At 47.2% G+C, this 17,869-nt stretch overlaps 1 protein-coding gene across 1 annotated transcript in view; it reads left to right on the forward strand.

Annotated features, from left to right (window-relative positions):
• The first annotated feature begins 2,268 nt into the window (after nt 1-2,268).
• The window catches only part of DHX15 (DEAH-box helicase 15), a 51,538-nt gene continuing 35,937 nt past the window's right edge, over nt 2,269-17,869 (forward strand). Inside the window, exons 1-2 of the mRNA XM_077301511.1 lie at nt 2,269-2,447; nt 13,886-14,222. Coding sequence (XP_077157626.1) covers nt 2,377-2,447; nt 13,886-14,222 — 408 coding nt within the window. The 5' untranslated portion in view covers nt 2,269-2,376. The remainder of the gene's footprint in view (nt 2,448-13,885; nt 14,223-17,869) is intronic.

Genomic DNA, 17,869 nt, shown 5'->3' on the forward strand with positions numbered 1-17,869 from the left:
TACTTGATATGATGATGAGGGCTGCCAGTCTCCAGGTGGGACCTGGGGATCCCAGGTTTTACAGTGCATCTCTAGAATAAAGAGATCAATTCCTCTGGACAAAATGGCTGCTTTGGAAGGTGGACATAACATTAGACTCCACCCATTCCCACCTCCACCTTCAAAGTATCCAGCGATTTCCCAACCCAGACCTGGCAACTCTATCTCCAATCAACAGAGACCAGTTCCCCTGGAGAAAATGGCTGCTTTGTAGAATGGGAGGGAGGAGCACTGAGGTCCCTACTCTCCGTAAATCCCACCCATTCCCAACTCCACCCCCAAAGTCTCCAGGTTCTTTCTAACCCAGAGCTGGCAACCCTAATGATGACCCATCCAGGGCTGACCCGAGATGTTTTGGCACTAGAGCTGCCAGCTCTCTGCTGGCCAATAGTGAGAGTTGGGAAGTTAGGGTTGCCAGATCCAATTTGGGGAAATCCTGGAGATATGGGGAAGGAGCCTGGAGCAGAAAGGGACCAACTCAGTCTCTCCTCCAAAGCATTCATTTTCTCCAGGAAAACTAATCTCTCTACTCTGGAGAGAAACTGTAATTCCGGGGGACCCCCAAGTCCCACCTGCACATGAGAATCCCTATTTGGCCCCTAGTTTTGGCACCCATCTCATTTAACATTGCATTTTCTACAGATGTTTCTGAGAAACCCATAAAGATGGCCACAAAGGGTGCAGCTACCCCCATTACAAAGCCCTTTCCAAAACGCATGGCCTTTGCTCATGGATCATTTCCACATTAGGTGACATACCTTGTTTTAAATTTGGGAACAACGTTGTAATGTAATCACCGGCCTTTTAAAAAGGGTGTTTTTTTAAATAATAAATAAGTCTTGCAGTCTTACATGGCAATGTTACATTATAACGTTATAATTCCGTTTCTTAAAAAAATACATTTTGAACACTTTTTTGGGGGGGGAGTACAGAATGGTGGAATTAAGGGGTACAATGAAAACAAAGTTGCAAAAAAAATGGCAGATTTTTTCAGAATAGAGGGAGGGGGAGAGAGGATGGCGACAAGGAAAGGGGTGTTCCTAAACATCTCAAAATGGCAGGCGTGAGGTAAACCCCGATTGCTCCCATTTCAGCATTGGGCTAAAATGAAAAACGGCCTTCTGGGGATTCCTTTGCTGCAGGGCAAGTGAGAGGGCAATTCAGGTCTGCGCCGGATGAGGCAAATTACACTGTGGAAACAAACAAAAAACTCGACCCTTTAAAAATGCAAATGCCAAAGATATCCCTAGTCCGGAAACAATCAAGGAGGGTTCCATTCCAGCGTTTGGCCACCTTCTCCATTTCTCCCTAACCATTTCCGCACGGAGGCGTAAACTGCACGCCGCCTCCTGCTTGCAAACACATGACAGGAAACCATGTGTTTGCACGCTTCCTGACAGGAGATCCCTCCCGCGTTATCCTGCCGCCTCGCCATGGCTTTCCCCTTCCCAACGAGGCAGTGGAGAAGCTAAAGTGTGGACAACTGTATCAGAATTAAGAGTTGTAAAATTAACTGTGTGATAGATATTTTCACTACATTTTGAGCGGATATTTTCAAGATATTTTCACTACATTCTGAGCTGCTGTAAGTGCTTAAAGGGAGGCATTTTAAATGTTGATATAAATATCTTAACATATCGAGTTAAACTAATATTGTGTTTTAAACTCAATTATCCAATACTTTCTATCCAACCTTTTGTATGGTCTTATTGATATTTCTATATGAGTCACCGAATAAACTGTGATTGACCGGCTGTGCTGAGAGGGGTGGCCTATCCATATACAATAAATAAATCATTAGTACTTATTTTTTAAAAATTGTGTTTGCATTTTTTTAATTAAAGGGGGGGGGGGGAACGAGGAAAAAGCAGAAGAATAACGAGAATCAAAGAGAAACATGGCCTGAAGCCAAGTTGGCTCTTCCGCTTCCATCTGGGAATGCCATCTTCCAGGCGGGCCCTGGAGACCCCCTGTGATTAGAGACCAGTCTCCCTGGAGACAAGGGCTGCTTGGGGGGGGGGATGACGACGACACTCCACAGAGCTCACTCCCCTGAGGCCTCTCCCCGCCCCCTCCAGGTCCTTCCCAACCCAGAGCTGGCAACCCAGCCTCCCTCCCTCTTTCCTCCAACCCGGGAGGGAGGGGGGGAGGGAGGGGTCGGAACGCGAGGGGCGGGGTCGAGGTTCCCCGCCGGACGCTTGATGCCGCCGTACCCATTCCCCGCTCTGCTGGGCGGGCCCCGCCTCGCGTCCGCCGCTTCCTTCCGGCCGCCATTTTAGCTCGCCTGCCTCTCGCCGCGGCCTCCCCCGCCTCCTCCCCGCGCTTGCGGCCACCATCATGTCCAAGCGCCACCGCCTCGACCTGGGCGACGACTACGCCTCCAGCAAGAAGCGCCTCGCCTCCGACGGGTAAGCGGGAGCCCGGGGGGCCAAGGGCCCAGGAGGAGGAGCGGCGGCGGCGCCCTCCTCCTCCCCGCTCGCCCGGCCTGTCTGCCTGCGCCCGTCGCTCTCGTGGCGCTTTTGTCTCGGCCCGGAGGGAGGGAGGGAGGCAGCCAGGGAGGGAGGGCGGAGGGGCCGGGCCGGGCCGTGGGGCTGAGTCGGCGACCCCCTCGGGCCTCGCCGCCGCCGCCTCCTCCTGCGCCTGGGGGCGGCCTCTTTGTTCGGGCTCCTGGCGCCTGGGCCCGACGGGGCCAGCCTCTTCCGACCGCGCTCTCGGGCTCGCTTCCCGACCTCAGCCGGCCTTCATGGCTCCCTGGCGGGCACAGGCTGGGGTCAGGCAGAGGCCTCGCGAGTTAATAGGGAGGGATTGGTGCCCCCGCCCCCAGGCTCTCGGCCTGCCTTCAGCTGTGAAATCGCCGCAGTCACACACACACACACAAAAGAAGCGTTGGCCTTTACACCCTGCTTTTCGCTCCCCGAAGGAATGCCAAAGCGGCTTGCAATCGCCTTCCCCCCCCCCCCTCTCTCCCCACGGCAGACGCCCCGCGCGGTGGGGTGGGGCAGAGAGAGCTCTGAGAGGACTGCTCAGTGGGAGCAGCCAGACTAGAACTGTGACTAGCCCAAGGTCACCCAGCTTGCTGCATGCGGAGGGGGAGGGGGGCATCAAACCCGGCTGGGCGGATTAGAGACCATTGCTCTTTAACCGCTCCACCACGTTGCCTCTTGATTTTGGGGTTCCATCTTAATGTATCTAATGGAGAGGGACGGTGTCTGTTGTGGGGAGGCAAGGCGATTGTAAGCTACTTTGAGGCTTCTTCAGGCAGTGAAAAGTAGGGTATAAAAACCCACTCGTTTTCTTCCCAGGGTACTCTAGGGCAGGGGTAGTCAACCAGTGGTCCTCCAGATGTCCATGGACTACAATTCCCATGAGCCCCTGCCAGCAAACGCTGGCAGGGGCTCATGGGAATTTTAGTCCATGGACATCTGGAGGACCACTGGTTGACTACCCCTGCCCTAGGAGGAGGGGGGTCTGGGTAAATAGTGGAAGCACCAAACAGGGGAAGAGTGTGTACCTTGAATGTACATAGTAAATAGTAAATACAGACCAGGAAATCAAGGACTTTTAAAAATAGCCCTGTGTGAGCGTGTGTGTCCCAAATGTGGGGCTTCCCTGATGTAGATTCCTGTTATCCCGGAAAAAGAGAGGCTTATAGTTTTTCTAGTTCACTGTGCAAAAATTCTTTTAACGCTTTAAAATTATATAAATCCTAAAAGTGCTTCATGTCTATTGCCTAGTAAAGTAGGAAGCTCAAGGTCAAGAGAGGGTGCCTTTCCTAGAACTTCCTTGTGAATCCACATCAGAAACGCAATTTGAATTGGATACTTCTTGATGGATAGCTTGATCCCTTAGCTATTAAGCTGCATAAGCATCCTTCTCTATAGTTTCAAAAAAGTGTTATGGGAGCAGATGTCGTACAAGTACTGCTGGCCCCATTAAAGTTAAAAGCAACATTAGATATCAGCCTTGTGGCACCTTGAAGACTACCAGTTTATTCTTCCACGAACTATTGTGAATCAGTGCTCAGTTGCCCAGATCCGTAGACCGTACATCCATAAAGCAAATAACTTTATACTGTAATGTTGACAGTAAACCTGTTTCCTATTAATTGTCCTTTTGATAAAGTGCAATCTGACTCATGAAAAGTCTTGCTAGAATAATTTTGCTTCTGTAGGCTGGAATAGCTATTCCTCTGGATTTACTCTCTAATTGAAACAATCCTCAGAATACCTAAAGGGCAATGGAAGAAGTAAGACTGTTGTAATTTAAAAATAAGCCATGAGCAACTGTGGTCAGTTTCCTTAACACACCTGCTGCAGAAGACAGAGCAGGACAATCTATTTGAGGGTACAGCAACAGGCTGGAAGTATCTTTAGCAAAATGTTGACAGCAACAAGGGAACTAGGGCAATGATTTTTGGCGCGAGAAGAAAGCGCTGACTCAATGGCAGAACATTTACTTGGTGTGCAGCAGGTCCCAAGTTCAATTCCTGGCATCTCCAATTAAAAGGCTCAGATACAAATTTATGTGGAAGACCTTTGCCTGCACATAAAAACTTGGAGAGGTGCTGCTTGTCTGAAACCGTACTGACCTTTATAGACCAATTCATTATAAGACAACTTTGTGTCCACAAGCTTCCCTATTTTTCTTTTGGTGCGTTGGAGGGTTTGGAATTGCTCAAGGTGCACTCAGGGTTCTGTTTGTGCTCAGAAGTACCCCTGAATCTAGTAGAACTCACTGCAGAGTCATTCTACAAAGATCAATCTGCATGGATCGGTGTACTTCATGCTTCTTCAGAAGCAAGGCCCATTAAAGCTGACAAGGCTTACTTTGGAGCATATTTTACATTTTTATATTATGTTTATTATTATTATATCTTGCCTTTTATTGCTCACAGAATTCAAAGTAGTCTAAGTAGGATTCCACAATGTCTCAGCACTGACCATGTATTTGCTTACCTCATTAATACTTAGCTTTTCTCCACAGTGGGGATCAAGAGCAATAAGGCCCATATCTGTTGAGCATCAGCAAAGTTGCTGTATCGTGCGCCTTGTAAACAAACATGTGATTATCCCTCTCTGGGCTTATTTTGAATTTTTAGCTGTTTGGAAGTAAAGCTGCTAACGCACTTGGGAATAAGACCTGTTGATTCACTGTGACTTGAAAACAGAGTAGACACTCAGAAGTATGGGCACACATTCCAGGGTGCATAATCCCCTAAATTTAGTGGGGCTTTTAAGAAAGCATGGCTTGCTGAGTTCATTCATTGTATTTCCAAGTAAAATTGCAGCCATCAGGAGCCTTTTTCAATGTTCTTTAAAATTTTCTCAAACTTTTTGCATGCCATAATCTTTGTGAGAATAAGCCTTGTTTTTGAAAGCACTTCGTTCATTTCAAAAGAAAAATGCTTCATTGGAAGTTTTTTTTTTAAATCCACGAGGAAAAATGGTAGAAAGATGTCAGGGAAAAAGAATGCTTTTCCACCCAATTGCTTCTGCATTATTTTTCTTTCTCCCAGACCTCTTTCTCTAACTGCCTCATATTAAATGTACCTGCCTTCCCAAGAGGACACTGATTCCACAGGTGTTGTGCAGCCTGTTAGGCACCCTGGCAGAGAAAGCAGTTAGTTGCTTGTCTGGGAAAGACAAATGTCAGGCTCCATTTGAGGATTTCTCTCTGTGCCACCCACACGGTCTTCCAAGCGTAGTCTGCAAAATGGTGACAGACTCTCATTGCATTGTTGGTGGGTGGGATTGGGACTGCATGAAGCAGCACGGTGTTGATTGGCAAAGGGTTTCTGCTTAGAATGCCCAGCTTAGACCTTGTTGCTTTTGGAGTTATTTGGTGGACAAACGTGAGCAATTTTTTGAGGGGGGCTGGTGTTGCGCCGTCTCTATGACATCACTTCTGGTGCAGATCTGGAAGTGATGTCACTGTGTTCGGTGATACCATCTGAGTCACTTGCAACTTCTTGTCCCTATCTCCCCCCTCCCCCCCCCCCCCGTTTCTGGCCCTGTGCAGAGGTTGAATGGGGACGTTTGTCAACAGGGAAAGTAAGAGTAGAAGCTGCTTGGAGAGCATTACAAGAAACAGGATTACTATCACTATTATGCATCCTTCTCTGCTCCACTTGTTTGCTGGTGATCATGTCTCCATAGCCTGATAGTTTCCAGGAGGGCTTCAGACTCTTATAGAGCCTGAATGGTTTATGCCAGCCTCTTAACTTTTGTACCATTGAGACATGCCTCAGGCTTGGCGAAACCAGAAGTTGCACCATTGTGCAAAATATGGTTGGGAAGCATAACTTTGTACATACCCATCTGGGGCCCCTCTCCTCCGCATGCTCTCCAGGCCCATCACTGGCCATTCTGGGAGGGCTGGGTAGGCTGACATGACCATATATATGGTTATATTATCCAATAGAATTTAACTTTTTTTTTTTTAAATTATCTCCCAGCCATTTGGGAAACCCTTCCAAGGCTGTCAAGGAACCTCTAGCTTATGTATAAGCAGCTAGATACCATACACAGACTGAAAAGAAAACAGATTTAAAAAAAAGTAAATGGCTCATTTTGAAAATTCTGGAATTAAAGGTGTGCTCAAGGCCTGATTTTTTTTTTAAGGAAATGGGTGTACACACTGCTTTTACTGATCATGTATATTTTCCTGGTAGGAGATCACAGCACTTGGGTATTAGTAGATTTCTAGTTGAATTAAAATTGGTTTAATTAGTAAGAAGTTGATCACATTTGTATTGTCTTTGTCAGAGGCTTTTAGTTTATGTATTGTTTCCACTACATGATAGTGCACTGTGTCTTTCTGAAATCCTTTGCACACCTGTACATGCGCGTGCACACACATGCATGCACAGTAATATAGGATAAGCAGTTACATCCTCCTAAGCCCATTGACTCCACTGGACAGAAGGGTATAACTGCTGTAGAATAGCACTGTAAGAATAGCCCTTGCATGTTATCTGTTCCATCTTTTCCACATAATATATTTCTGGTAAGGCCTTCGAGGAGGAGCATGTCTCATGGCTTAAGTGCCATTCAGCACTTAACACCCACTCAAAGTGGCTGTCCTGCCCCTGAGTGCCTCCTCCTCCAACCGGCTTGCCTATCTGTTCAGCAGCCAGCCAATCACCTTTGTTTCCCCACCCCTGACCACCCCCTCCTCCTTACACTTCCCTCTGAGGCTCAGAGGCTGCAGATCCCTGCCAGCGAGTTCCCTTCCTGACGGCCTCCAGCCTGCAGCCTTTCCTGGTCCTGGGGGGAGGGAGAGGCCATCCACCGCAACCCCCCAATCTAGTGCAACCCTCCAATCTGAATGCAACAGGTTTGGCCCCTAGTTATTATATAAATTAAGATGGTGATCTTATACTGCATTACCAGGTAATTGTCAGAAGATCGTTGATAGAATTCTTGAAGAGCTTCCCATGAAAAGGCACAACGGAATGTTGTAATAGGTTTATTTCCTGCGATTTCTTAGATGCTTGTACCGTTCCTCTCTGAACACAGAGCGGAAGCAAACACCATCAGAAAACTACATTCTTGTGCCGTGTTTTCTCTCCTCTTCCCTGCAACCTGTAGGATTCCTTGATCCTGTAGGATCCTGTTGGCATGTAGGATTCCTTGACACCATCAAATTGTGTTCTTCCCCTGTTCTCTCTCAAAATCAGCTGTTGCGGTAGACAAGAGCATAAAGGAATCTTCTAATTTTACAATTGCCCCTTGGCCCCTAAGAGCACAGAGCAAAGGCACATTTGTTTCCTGATCAGAGTGGCTGGATTATATTCCTGGATGGTGGGTAGGTTCTAGTGGGTGGGAAATGCTGCCCAGTCACAGCCAACTTACAACAACTCCATAACATTTCCAAGAAGTGTTGCCATCATCTGGCTCAATGTTGTGATCCTTGATTTCCCTGGTTATGTCCCATCCACGTGTTAACCAGGGCTAACCCTACTTCACTTCTGAGATCTGACAGGATCCAGCTAGGCTGGGCCATCCTCAGCAAGGCAAGAATGGAACAGAGGTGGTTTGTCATAGCCTGCCTCTGTGTAGTGACCCTGGATTTCTTTGGTCGCCTGCTTAACTTAGCTCTCAGCTGATGAGATCAGGCTAGCCTGGGCCATCCAGGGATTAAATTTAGTCACAAGTCAGCTTTTATGACTTTTAACAAGGGCATTGCCTCTAATGCCTGCAGTCAGAGCCAGTGGCTGGTAGGAGACCACTATATTGGTGAGCTGCCCAAAGACTGCAGGGCTCATGGCCAAGCAGCCCTTGCTACTGCCCTTGCTGTCAGTTGACAGCCTAGTGCAGTTACCCCACAGCTTGCCAAGAGCCAGATTTACAGTTAGCATCAACCAGAAGAGAATGTGACTTTGCCTTATCTGCTACCACATCCAGCTCAAATATAGGATATGACCGTTGTATAGATGGGCAGAAAGAAGCTTCTCCCCTCAGCTCCAGACACCCAAGGGCTGGCTAAGATTCACCTGTGGTGGGGAGAGACAACCCTACATGCTCGGAAGGAATCTGGTAACTTTAGAAGGCTTTATTCATTCACATAATTTGTATCTTGCCTTTCTTGGGCAGCTCAGGCAAGAAAGGGAACTTGTGGAAGCTTCTGGAAATGAGCAAGCTGGAGAAAGAGGAGTAAAGACCGACCAGCATAGCCAGTTTGCTGGATTGCTGCCGCAGTGGTACCTCTTCTCTGTGGCCAATTTGCTTTCTACCCGGCAGCCACCCAAGGGATGGGATTGAGAGTACAGGGGCTGCAGAGAAGGGAGGGTGTCTCTGGAGGGGGGACGCATGAAGCAGATGCATCACTTACTTCCCATCTTGAGACTTGGACCTCAGGAAGGCTTGGCCTCTGGTGTTTGCAACAGCAACTGTTTCAAGGTGAGAAACTGCTGCCAGACACAAGTACTCGTGGGCAATGGGCTCACTTGCTTTCCTAGGACATATTGAAGAAAAAGAGTTGGTTTTTATGCCTTGCTTTTCAGTAGTCAAAGTGGACTCAGGGACTCGGGGTAGCTTATGGTTGCCTTCCCTTCCTCTCCCCACAACAGACATTCTTTGAGGTAGGTGAGGTTGAGAGAGCTCTGAGAAAACTGTGACTGGTTCAAGGTCACCCGCTGGCTCCATGTGGAGGAGGAATGAGGAATCAAATACGGTTCTCTAAATTACAGGCTGCCATTCTTAACCAGTATTATTATTCATTATTCATTATATTTATTACCCGCCACTCTTGGTGGACCAGCTCGGGGTGGGTTACAGTATAAAAGGTCCCATAAAAATAACCCCAAGAAAATCCCCATTGTAACCACACAAAATATTACATTAAAAAACCAATATGGCGGAAAAAAATAATCCTCTCAACAGAATGTTTGCCACTCAGGCAGCAGGGGGCTGTGTCAAAAAATCATTACCCAAGAAGGTCAAGGGTGGCAGACAGCTCAATGGTTTACTTCCTAATGGGAGGACCCAACCAGATCTTCCTCCTACACTGGCCTCAACTATAAACCTGGCAGAAGAGCTCCATCTTACAGGCCCTGTGGAAAGCTGACAAATCCTGCAGGGCCTGCGGTGCTCCCGGAAGTCCATTCCACCAGGTAGGGGCCAGGACCAAAAAGTCCCTGGCCATGGTCGAGCCCAGGCGAACTTCCCTAGGGCCAGGAATGACCAGCAGGTTGGTACACGCAAAACCCTGCAGGGGGCATAGGGTGACAAATGGTCCCTTAGATACGTGGACCCCAGACCGCAAATGGCCTTGAAGTTTAAAACCAAAACCTTGAACTGGATTCGGGCCACAACTGGCAACCAGTGCAGCTGCCTCAGCACAGGCTGGATATGGGCCCTCCAAGATGTTCCTGTGAGGATCCTAGCTACTGCATTCTGCACGAGCTGCAATTTCCGGGTCAGGGACAAGGGCAGGCCTGCGCAGAGCGAGTTACAGAAGTCTATTCTGGAAGTGACCATCGCATGGATCACCATAGCCAGGTGCTCACAGGAGAGATAGGGTGCTAGTAGCCTCGCCTGAACAAGGTGGAAGAATGTCTGGCGAGCAACTTTCTTGACCTGTGCCTAAACCACACTGGCTCCATGCACCACACATATTGGACAACAGTGCTCAGAAGAACAATTGGTGCTATGTCAGAGAGCCACGTGGGACTACTGGGTCACTGCGTATCACTGTCTTAATGAAGTAAAAATGTCAGCTGCACCCATTATGCTTACATCCCATCACTTTCCAGAGACTCGCAGCGGTTTACAACATAACCCCTCCCATAAAATCCCTATATAAAACCCATTATACCCAGTGCTCTAATGCCCCGTGCAACCTCAAAGACAAAGATTGGCAACCTAAAAAATCCCTCTCCTCGAGCAGACCTCCATAGAGGTGGGGTGTGTGGATGGAATACTTGACGTGGTGTTAGATCCTGTGCGTCTAAAGTAGAACTCAAAAGCTCATGCCTTGAATAAATCTTTGTTGGTCTTAAAGGTGCAACTGGACTCTGATTTTATTGCCCTGTATAAAACAGTGGTGTTCCTGCTTCCCCTTTCCTGCTGCAGTTATCATGGGGGCTGCCCTGAGAGCCAGCTTGGTGTAGTGGTTAGGAGTGTGGACTTCTAATCTGGCATGCCGGGTTCGATTCTGCACTCCCCCACATGCAGCCAGCTGGGTGACCTTGGGCTCATCACGGCACTGATAAAACTGTTCTGACCGAGCAGTGATATCAGGGCTCTCTCAGCCTCGCCCACCTGAAAAGGGTGTCTGGTGGGGAGAGGACAGGGAAGGCGACTGTAAGCCGCTTTGAGCCTCCTTCTGGTAGAGAAAAGCGGCATATATGAACCAACTCTTCTTCTTCTTCTGAGATAGGAGAACCAATTAAATTCCCTCTCCCCCTCTGCTGTGAGCAGAAAAACCTACCATGAATGGAAAGAACATATCAACAGATCTCCCCTCCCCCCCCAAAACAGCAAGGATTTAAACCAATTCACTGACTTCACTGGAAACATCAGTTCTATCAGGCAAGCTTTCTTGAAAGATGAGACCAACAAGTGATGGCCCCTGATGTGTGTGTTGCAGGGGGGGGGGACGTTATTTATATCTTTGAGGATAACTCATGTGGTGTGACAGTGATGTCTGGCAGGCTAGGACTTTGTATGAACTGTATGTCCCTCCCAAAACTTTCCCAAGAATTCAGCTAGGTCCCTGGCAGATTTGCAGGGTCTTATCCATAGATTTCATTGAGTAAAGGGGCTCCAGACAAGCAGATGTGGAAACGCCTGTCCCCCATGCCACAGTTACATCTTGCCTTGTTGTTTAGTGTGAAATTTTGCACGTCATGCTCAGCGTACTTCGGATCTCCTAAGCAAGCCAGAACAGGCTGCGTAGCTTAATAACTACTGAGGTGTTTGTTCTGAAAGACAATAGTGACTTTTCCTTACTGTGGTTGGTATTATACTGATCCATATGTAGTACATATAGAATAAAATTTATAAAGGTGATCTGGAGGGAGGAGAAACATCTATTTCAAGTAAGAAAAGTGTTCGTATTTCAGCAAATATCACCATGAACGAAGTTCCCCAATTTTGTAAATGTTAACTCTCTGTCCGTACTGTTTGAGATTGCCAAGACTGTTGTAATTATCTGTTCCCAGCAATCCAGACTGCCTTAGTTAGAGTGCAGAATATAGACATGTCACAGCATCCACAGTGCCGTGTGTGTGTGTGTGTGTGAGAGAGAGGGAGGGAGAGGGGGGAGGTACGCACATACACACGCACAGGGGAGGTACGCACAACTCTGCTCATGGGAAAGCACCCAGATGTTCTCTGCTCCTCCCTCTGGATCACTGAAGCCTATTTATTGCCACCAGACTCAGAGCACACAAATGTTCCTAGCCTAAAAGTGGACATACCTATATGCAGCTTCTGTGCCTAATATAAAGATACATTTCTGTTTATGGCTGTGCATTTATATTTGCATTTTTCCACAATATTATTCAGTGTCATGCTAATGATTTGACCGGCATTATTCCTGTAGTGATTCTTGCACTGCTTGTATTGTTACAATGAGTTCCCGTTGCCAGTGCCCAGTGAGGAATTATGGTCGTTTGAATTCTTTCTGCGCTTTTTAATGTAAGAGGAATGTGGACATGAAGGCCTAGAAACGACGTAGGAAAAAAACAGGTTTTTTTTAAAGGACCTTTGTTCAGTTTTTAAATTTTTTCGTATTGGGTGTTTCTGCTATTTTACCTTAAAGAAAACTAGAGCATTTATATTCCTAGAAGATTTCATAACTATAAGAAATAGTACAATGTTGTTTGCCAAGTTATCAATTATGCATTTTTATGGCGCTATTTCAGTTAAGTAATGTTAGAACCGATATAAAAGTACAGTATAGATTTCTGTTTTTTCCCCATAACTTCTGTTTTAGATAAACTCAGGGAACTTGGGGTTCCTCCCTATAGGTTAAGTTTCTGGAAATTTTCTCCTAAAGCTGGCAGGCCAAATCCTAAGGGGTGGGCACGGATCGGAAATTCTGGTGCAGGGTGTTTCCAAACCCTTGATAACTGAACCCCGCTCGAAACAAACCAATATGGTTTGTGTCAGTCCCGTTTGCTCCTCCCCGCTTAAAAGTGGGGGGAAGCCAAATGGCAAGCTAAAATGGCTCCCCATCAAACAGCTAATAAGGCTCAGGGGTCTGTTGGGCTTCCTGGCACAGGCTTGGCAGTCCAGCACACCCAAAGCCCAATGAGCTGATCATGCAGAGAGCAAAGGCTCAGGACAATCAGTTTGGAGCGTGCTGGCCAGCCCAGCAGGCCCGCTGAACAGCTGGTTGCGCAAAAAGCGAGCGCTCCTCACAACTCGCTTGGCATCTGCTGGGCTGCCATTTCAGCGTGCCGGTTCCCTTCCCTCTCTTTGAAAACTGCCAGCCAAACCCTGTAGTGGACAAAAGTCTCTGAAAGATTTGGGGAGGATGAACCCGGGGCAAATTTGTAAGGAATTTTGGTTCATGTCCATCCCTAGCCATCGTGGTAGCTAGAAATTTCATTCTGACACCTTTTATTTTTAGCCTTGATGTTATTGTACATCCACAGTATTGGCTTATTTGTCATTTCACATCGGAATGTTTTGTTGCGTTACATAAAAATGCATGTGCTTTCTACAATAGCAGCAGGGTTCAATTAAATTGATCTTTTTAAAGGGGTAAGGAAATGATGAGACTTGAAAAGAAGCTAGGTTAAACTTTTTGTTGTGTTGCTAGACACACACACCGAGGTTGCTACACACACACACAAGTCCTTTTGCATAGGTTTAATAACATCGCAAGAAAGTGAAGTGTTAGTGGCAGCAATAATTAGAAAATATTGTAATTTAAAAAATGAAACCTGGTGACTAAAAATGTGTCTGGCTCCTGAGGTTTGGAGCTGCATCCTAGAGCAAAAGAATATTTGTCAAGGCCTGCCCTAGGGATAAGTGGGGGAAACCTTCAACCACATTTGTAGCTCTGTTTCATCATAGGATGTGGGTTGTTCTTTGCCCAGATATAGGTGGAATATTGCCTGGATGAGCAGAACAAGACAAAAGTAGTGGCTGTCTTGCTACACCCTCCCTACTGTCAGTCCTTGAACTTCTCCCCTTCCGGTGCCTCCTTAGATGTGTCCTCTGAAAATACACATTAAGATAAGAGCTATTTGAAAATAGTTTGGGATTTGTATTTTAAAAATTTTAATGCTAATTTTATATTGTCTTCTCACATACAGTGGCTTTTGATATATGTTACATTTCTCTCTCTCTCTCTCTCCCCTCCCTTTCCCTGTGTCCTGAAAACCATTTAGGAAGGATCGGGATCGTGAACGGGATCGTGATGACCGCCCCAAAGACAGAGACAGAGACAGAGATCGTGAGAGGGAACGAGATAAGGAGAAGGATTTACGTCCTCCCACCAATTCTGCCCTCATTGCTGGAGTTGGGTTGCCATCGTTAAAGCCAACTGTACTCCCCCAGGGTATAAACCCCTTTACAAACCTACCACACACCCCTCGCTATTATGAGATCTTAAAGAAACGGCTTCAGCTCCCTGTTTGGGAGTATAAGGAAAGGTTTACTGATATCTTGATCAGGCACCAGTCTTTTGTACTTGTTGGTGAGACAGGGTCTGGTAAAACAACACAGGTGAGTTGTTCGTCCATCTCCTCCCCCCCCCCCCCCCGGCCTTTATGATAATTTGTAACACTTTTGTGGAGTAGAATTTGCATTAACCATATTTCAGGGTCCTTAAAGAAATTCCTTGTGCACTGACACATTGCAGGTCTTACCCTTTTCACTGAGATCTGTTTAATGAACCTTTCAGCTGCTTAATGACTAGAAAATGATGTACTGAAATATCACTTTCCTCCTCCACCTCTGCTGGTCTGCCTGTCTCTCCGGGGTCTGTTACTTTTTCATAAGAAATTCAGTGACGTTTGAATGACTCTGCACAAGCGTGTGGCGATCTGCAAATAAATGACATTTCTGGTTGCTTTCTTGTATGTAGTATTTGGGACACTAATTTGAAAAGAAAGATTTGTTGCCATCATTTTCGTTCGAAGTCCTGGTCCTTGATACAAACTGAATTACTTTGCCTTATACCCCTGGAAATACCTGTATTACATACGAATATAACAGTCTCATTTGTAACATTGTGTCTTTGTGTGTGTGAGGGGGGGGGGTTCTTTAGGCCAAGGGTAATCAACCTGTGGTCCTCCAGATGTCCATGTTGCTGGCAGAGGCTCATGGGAATTGTAGTCCATGAACATCTGGAGGACCACAGGTTGACTATCCCTGCTTTAGGCAGTTTTTTGACCCAGGTATGCTGAATGTGTTGCTTTCAAAAGCTGCAGGCGTGGGAAACCAGCACTGGGAGTTTATGTAAAGGATGAAATATTGTAAATGTTGCACTGAAATGGACCCGGTATTGCTGGAAAATACCCTTCCGGGTTTGCTGTTAGTTCTCGTACTGCATATATCTCCTCATGTCATGAGCTTTACAGATGTCATTAATCCTAGTGGTGTCAATGAGATTGATCACGGCAGTGAAGTATGCATGGTATCCTGATTGGCCCCACCGAGTGTCAGTCTGGGAGGTGAGGGGGCCGGGCAAAGAGCCTTCGCCGCCGGGAAAGGAGCAGGGCTGCCGAAGCTGGGACCTGCTCCTTTCTTGCCGCCGAAGCTTGGACATCTTGGGGGAAAGTCTTCCGCGCGGCAAAAGACTCCTTTCGCTGCGCCGAAGCCGGAACCTTGGGGGGGGGGGGGCTTTGCCACAGCAGGCTTCAGGGCCTCGGGTGGGGAGGGGGGGGGAAACGCTTTGTCCTGGGGAAAGGAGCAGGTGGGCCTGCTCCTTTTCCCGGGACGAAGCTGGGGCCTCGGGGAAGGGGGACAGCGGAAAGGCTTCGTCCTGGGGAAAGGAGCAGGCGGGCCTGCTCCATTCTCCGGGAGAAAGCCGGGGCCTTGGGTGGGGGGGAAGGCTCTTTTCCCCGGGATGAAGCCAGGGCCTTGGGGGGGGGGGGAAGGCTTCCCAGGAGGGTGGGAGGGGACACCCAGCCCGGGGGGTGAGGGGGTCCCAGCGGGAGTTGGCCAGGGGGGCTCTCCCGCACCCAGCCGCCTGCCTGCTAGCGCCCACTGTATTTGGGCTACAGCGGGCCTCAACCCTAGTTGCATATAAAACAAATAATATCTAAGCTTAATAAAACTCACTGACCATTCGTAAATAGGAAATAACATATTAAAATTATGAAAGCTATAAAATGTTAATGCATGGGTAAGTTCCACAAGGGCCGATAGAATAGGATCAGGACGAAGCCTCCCTGAACAGGACTGATCTGCAAATTCTGCAGAAGTTTGGGAGGTCCTGCAGGGTTCGAACCTTGTCTGGCAAGGGATTCCACTAGGATGCGGCCAAGGTAGAGAAGGCCCTTGTCCTGGTGGTGGCCGAGTGCTCTTGGGGGCCTGGCACCACCAGCAAAAACATCCAGGAATTTTTTTTATGTTAGCACACTATTTTTGCTCTTGTGAATGACCAAGCATACTCAATATATTGTCAAGCTTAACGCAACAGACGTTGTATACAGTTGCAGTTTTTGCTGGTTGTGAGTTCTTTTTTCTGGCTGTCCTAAGGAGGATGTTGGCCGTAGGTGCTGTCAAAGGACCTTATATATATATAAAAGGACCTTTGACAGCATCCTTATATATATATAAGGACCTTTGACAGCATCTACGGCCAACATCCTCCTTAGGACAGCCAGCATATATATGAGGTGTGTTATTGATTAATGGAGTTAGAAATTACGAGATTTTTGTCATTGTCTGTTTTTGAGCTGCCGTTTAATTCTGAGATGATTCATCCAGAGTGCCAAGTACTGTTTTGGTGTTACACAGATGGCCCCGGTGCTCGTACTGTGCCCTTCCTGTTCCTTTCTTACCGTCTGAGTCATCCCCTTTCATTCAATCCATGATTTGTATCCAAAACAGCAAACTGCTGCTTACACTCCCAAACCAGGACGGCAAGCATTAGTTTGAATCCGGTTTGCAAGCCTGGCGTGGAGAAGTGAAAACTGGAGCTTTGCTGGTTCCCTTGTAATTTTAAACTGTGGTTTGCACTCAAGATGGAGTCACTAACTTGGAGCATGGGAAGGAAGCTGTGTGTGAGGAAAGCTCTTCTTCATATTATGCCAAGCCATGCTTTGGAAATATGTCTTGAGTTGTCTCTGGGTCGGAGCAATATAAATACTACTGTATGTAAAGGCATGGGATGAACAACTCGCTACGGAACTAATGATTTTTAAACATTGGTCATGTGCACGCAGATGTGTTGTGGATCCTGCTAACTGCGGCCCTCTAGATGCCCATGTACTATAATTCCCATGAGCCCCTGCCAGCAAACACTGGCAGGGGCTCATGGGAATTGTAGTCCATGCATATCTGGAGGGCCGCAGTTTGACTACCTGTGTGCTAGGCCATTACCACAGAGAGAGTTAAAATCAATATCTGTCGAAACAATGCAACAGTACGATCCCAGTAAATGCCAAGCACTAAAAGGTTAAAAATATTAACTCTGATGGATTAAGTTTGTCTGGCATTTTTATTGTAGCCAGGGCTAACAGCACCATTTTATAACTAATCAGAGGATTTGTGTCTGATAACAAAAAGACCAGTTTATTTGTATCAGTGTAAAAAAAATTGTCCCAATAGATGCCTAGTCTTTGGGCCCAAGTATAGAGGACAATCTGAAACATAATGAGAAAGGTTTTCAACAGCAGGTTCTCGACGAATACATAAAAAGGCTAAAGGTACACGGGAGTAATGAGCAGAAAGGAAGGCCATAGAGGCACAGGCTGAACAACTTGCTTCAGAGCTAACTATTTTTAAACATTGGCCGTGTGCAGGCAGGAGTGTTGTGATGGATCCTGTTATTTCAGTAAGCAGCCTCTAAAGCTGTCCTCCTACTTAAGAGGCCAGTTTAATGCACATTTAATTTGTGTTTTTAGTTTATTCCTCAACCTTCTTATATTGCCAGGGAAGAAGAAGAAGAAGAGTTGGTTCTTATATGCTGCTTTTCCCTACCCGAAGGAGGCTCAAAGCGGCTTACAGTCGCCTTCCCATTCCTCTCCCCACAACAGACACCCTGTGAGGTGGGTGAGGCTGAGAGAGCCCTGATATCACTGCCTGGTCAGAACAGCTTTCTCAGTGCCGTGGCGAGCCCAAGGTCACCCAGCTGGTTGCATGTGGGGGAGCGCAGAATTGAACCGAAGTGTAGGTGCTGTTGTGTTTGTGCACAGTTTGTA

This window comes from Paroedura picta, chromosome 10 (genome assembly GCF_049243985.1).
Source record: "Paroedura picta isolate Pp20150507F chromosome 10, Ppicta_v3.0, whole genome shotgun sequence".
NCBI classification, from domain to species: Eukaryota; Metazoa; Chordata; class Lepidosauria; order Squamata; family Gekkonidae; genus Paroedura; species Paroedura picta.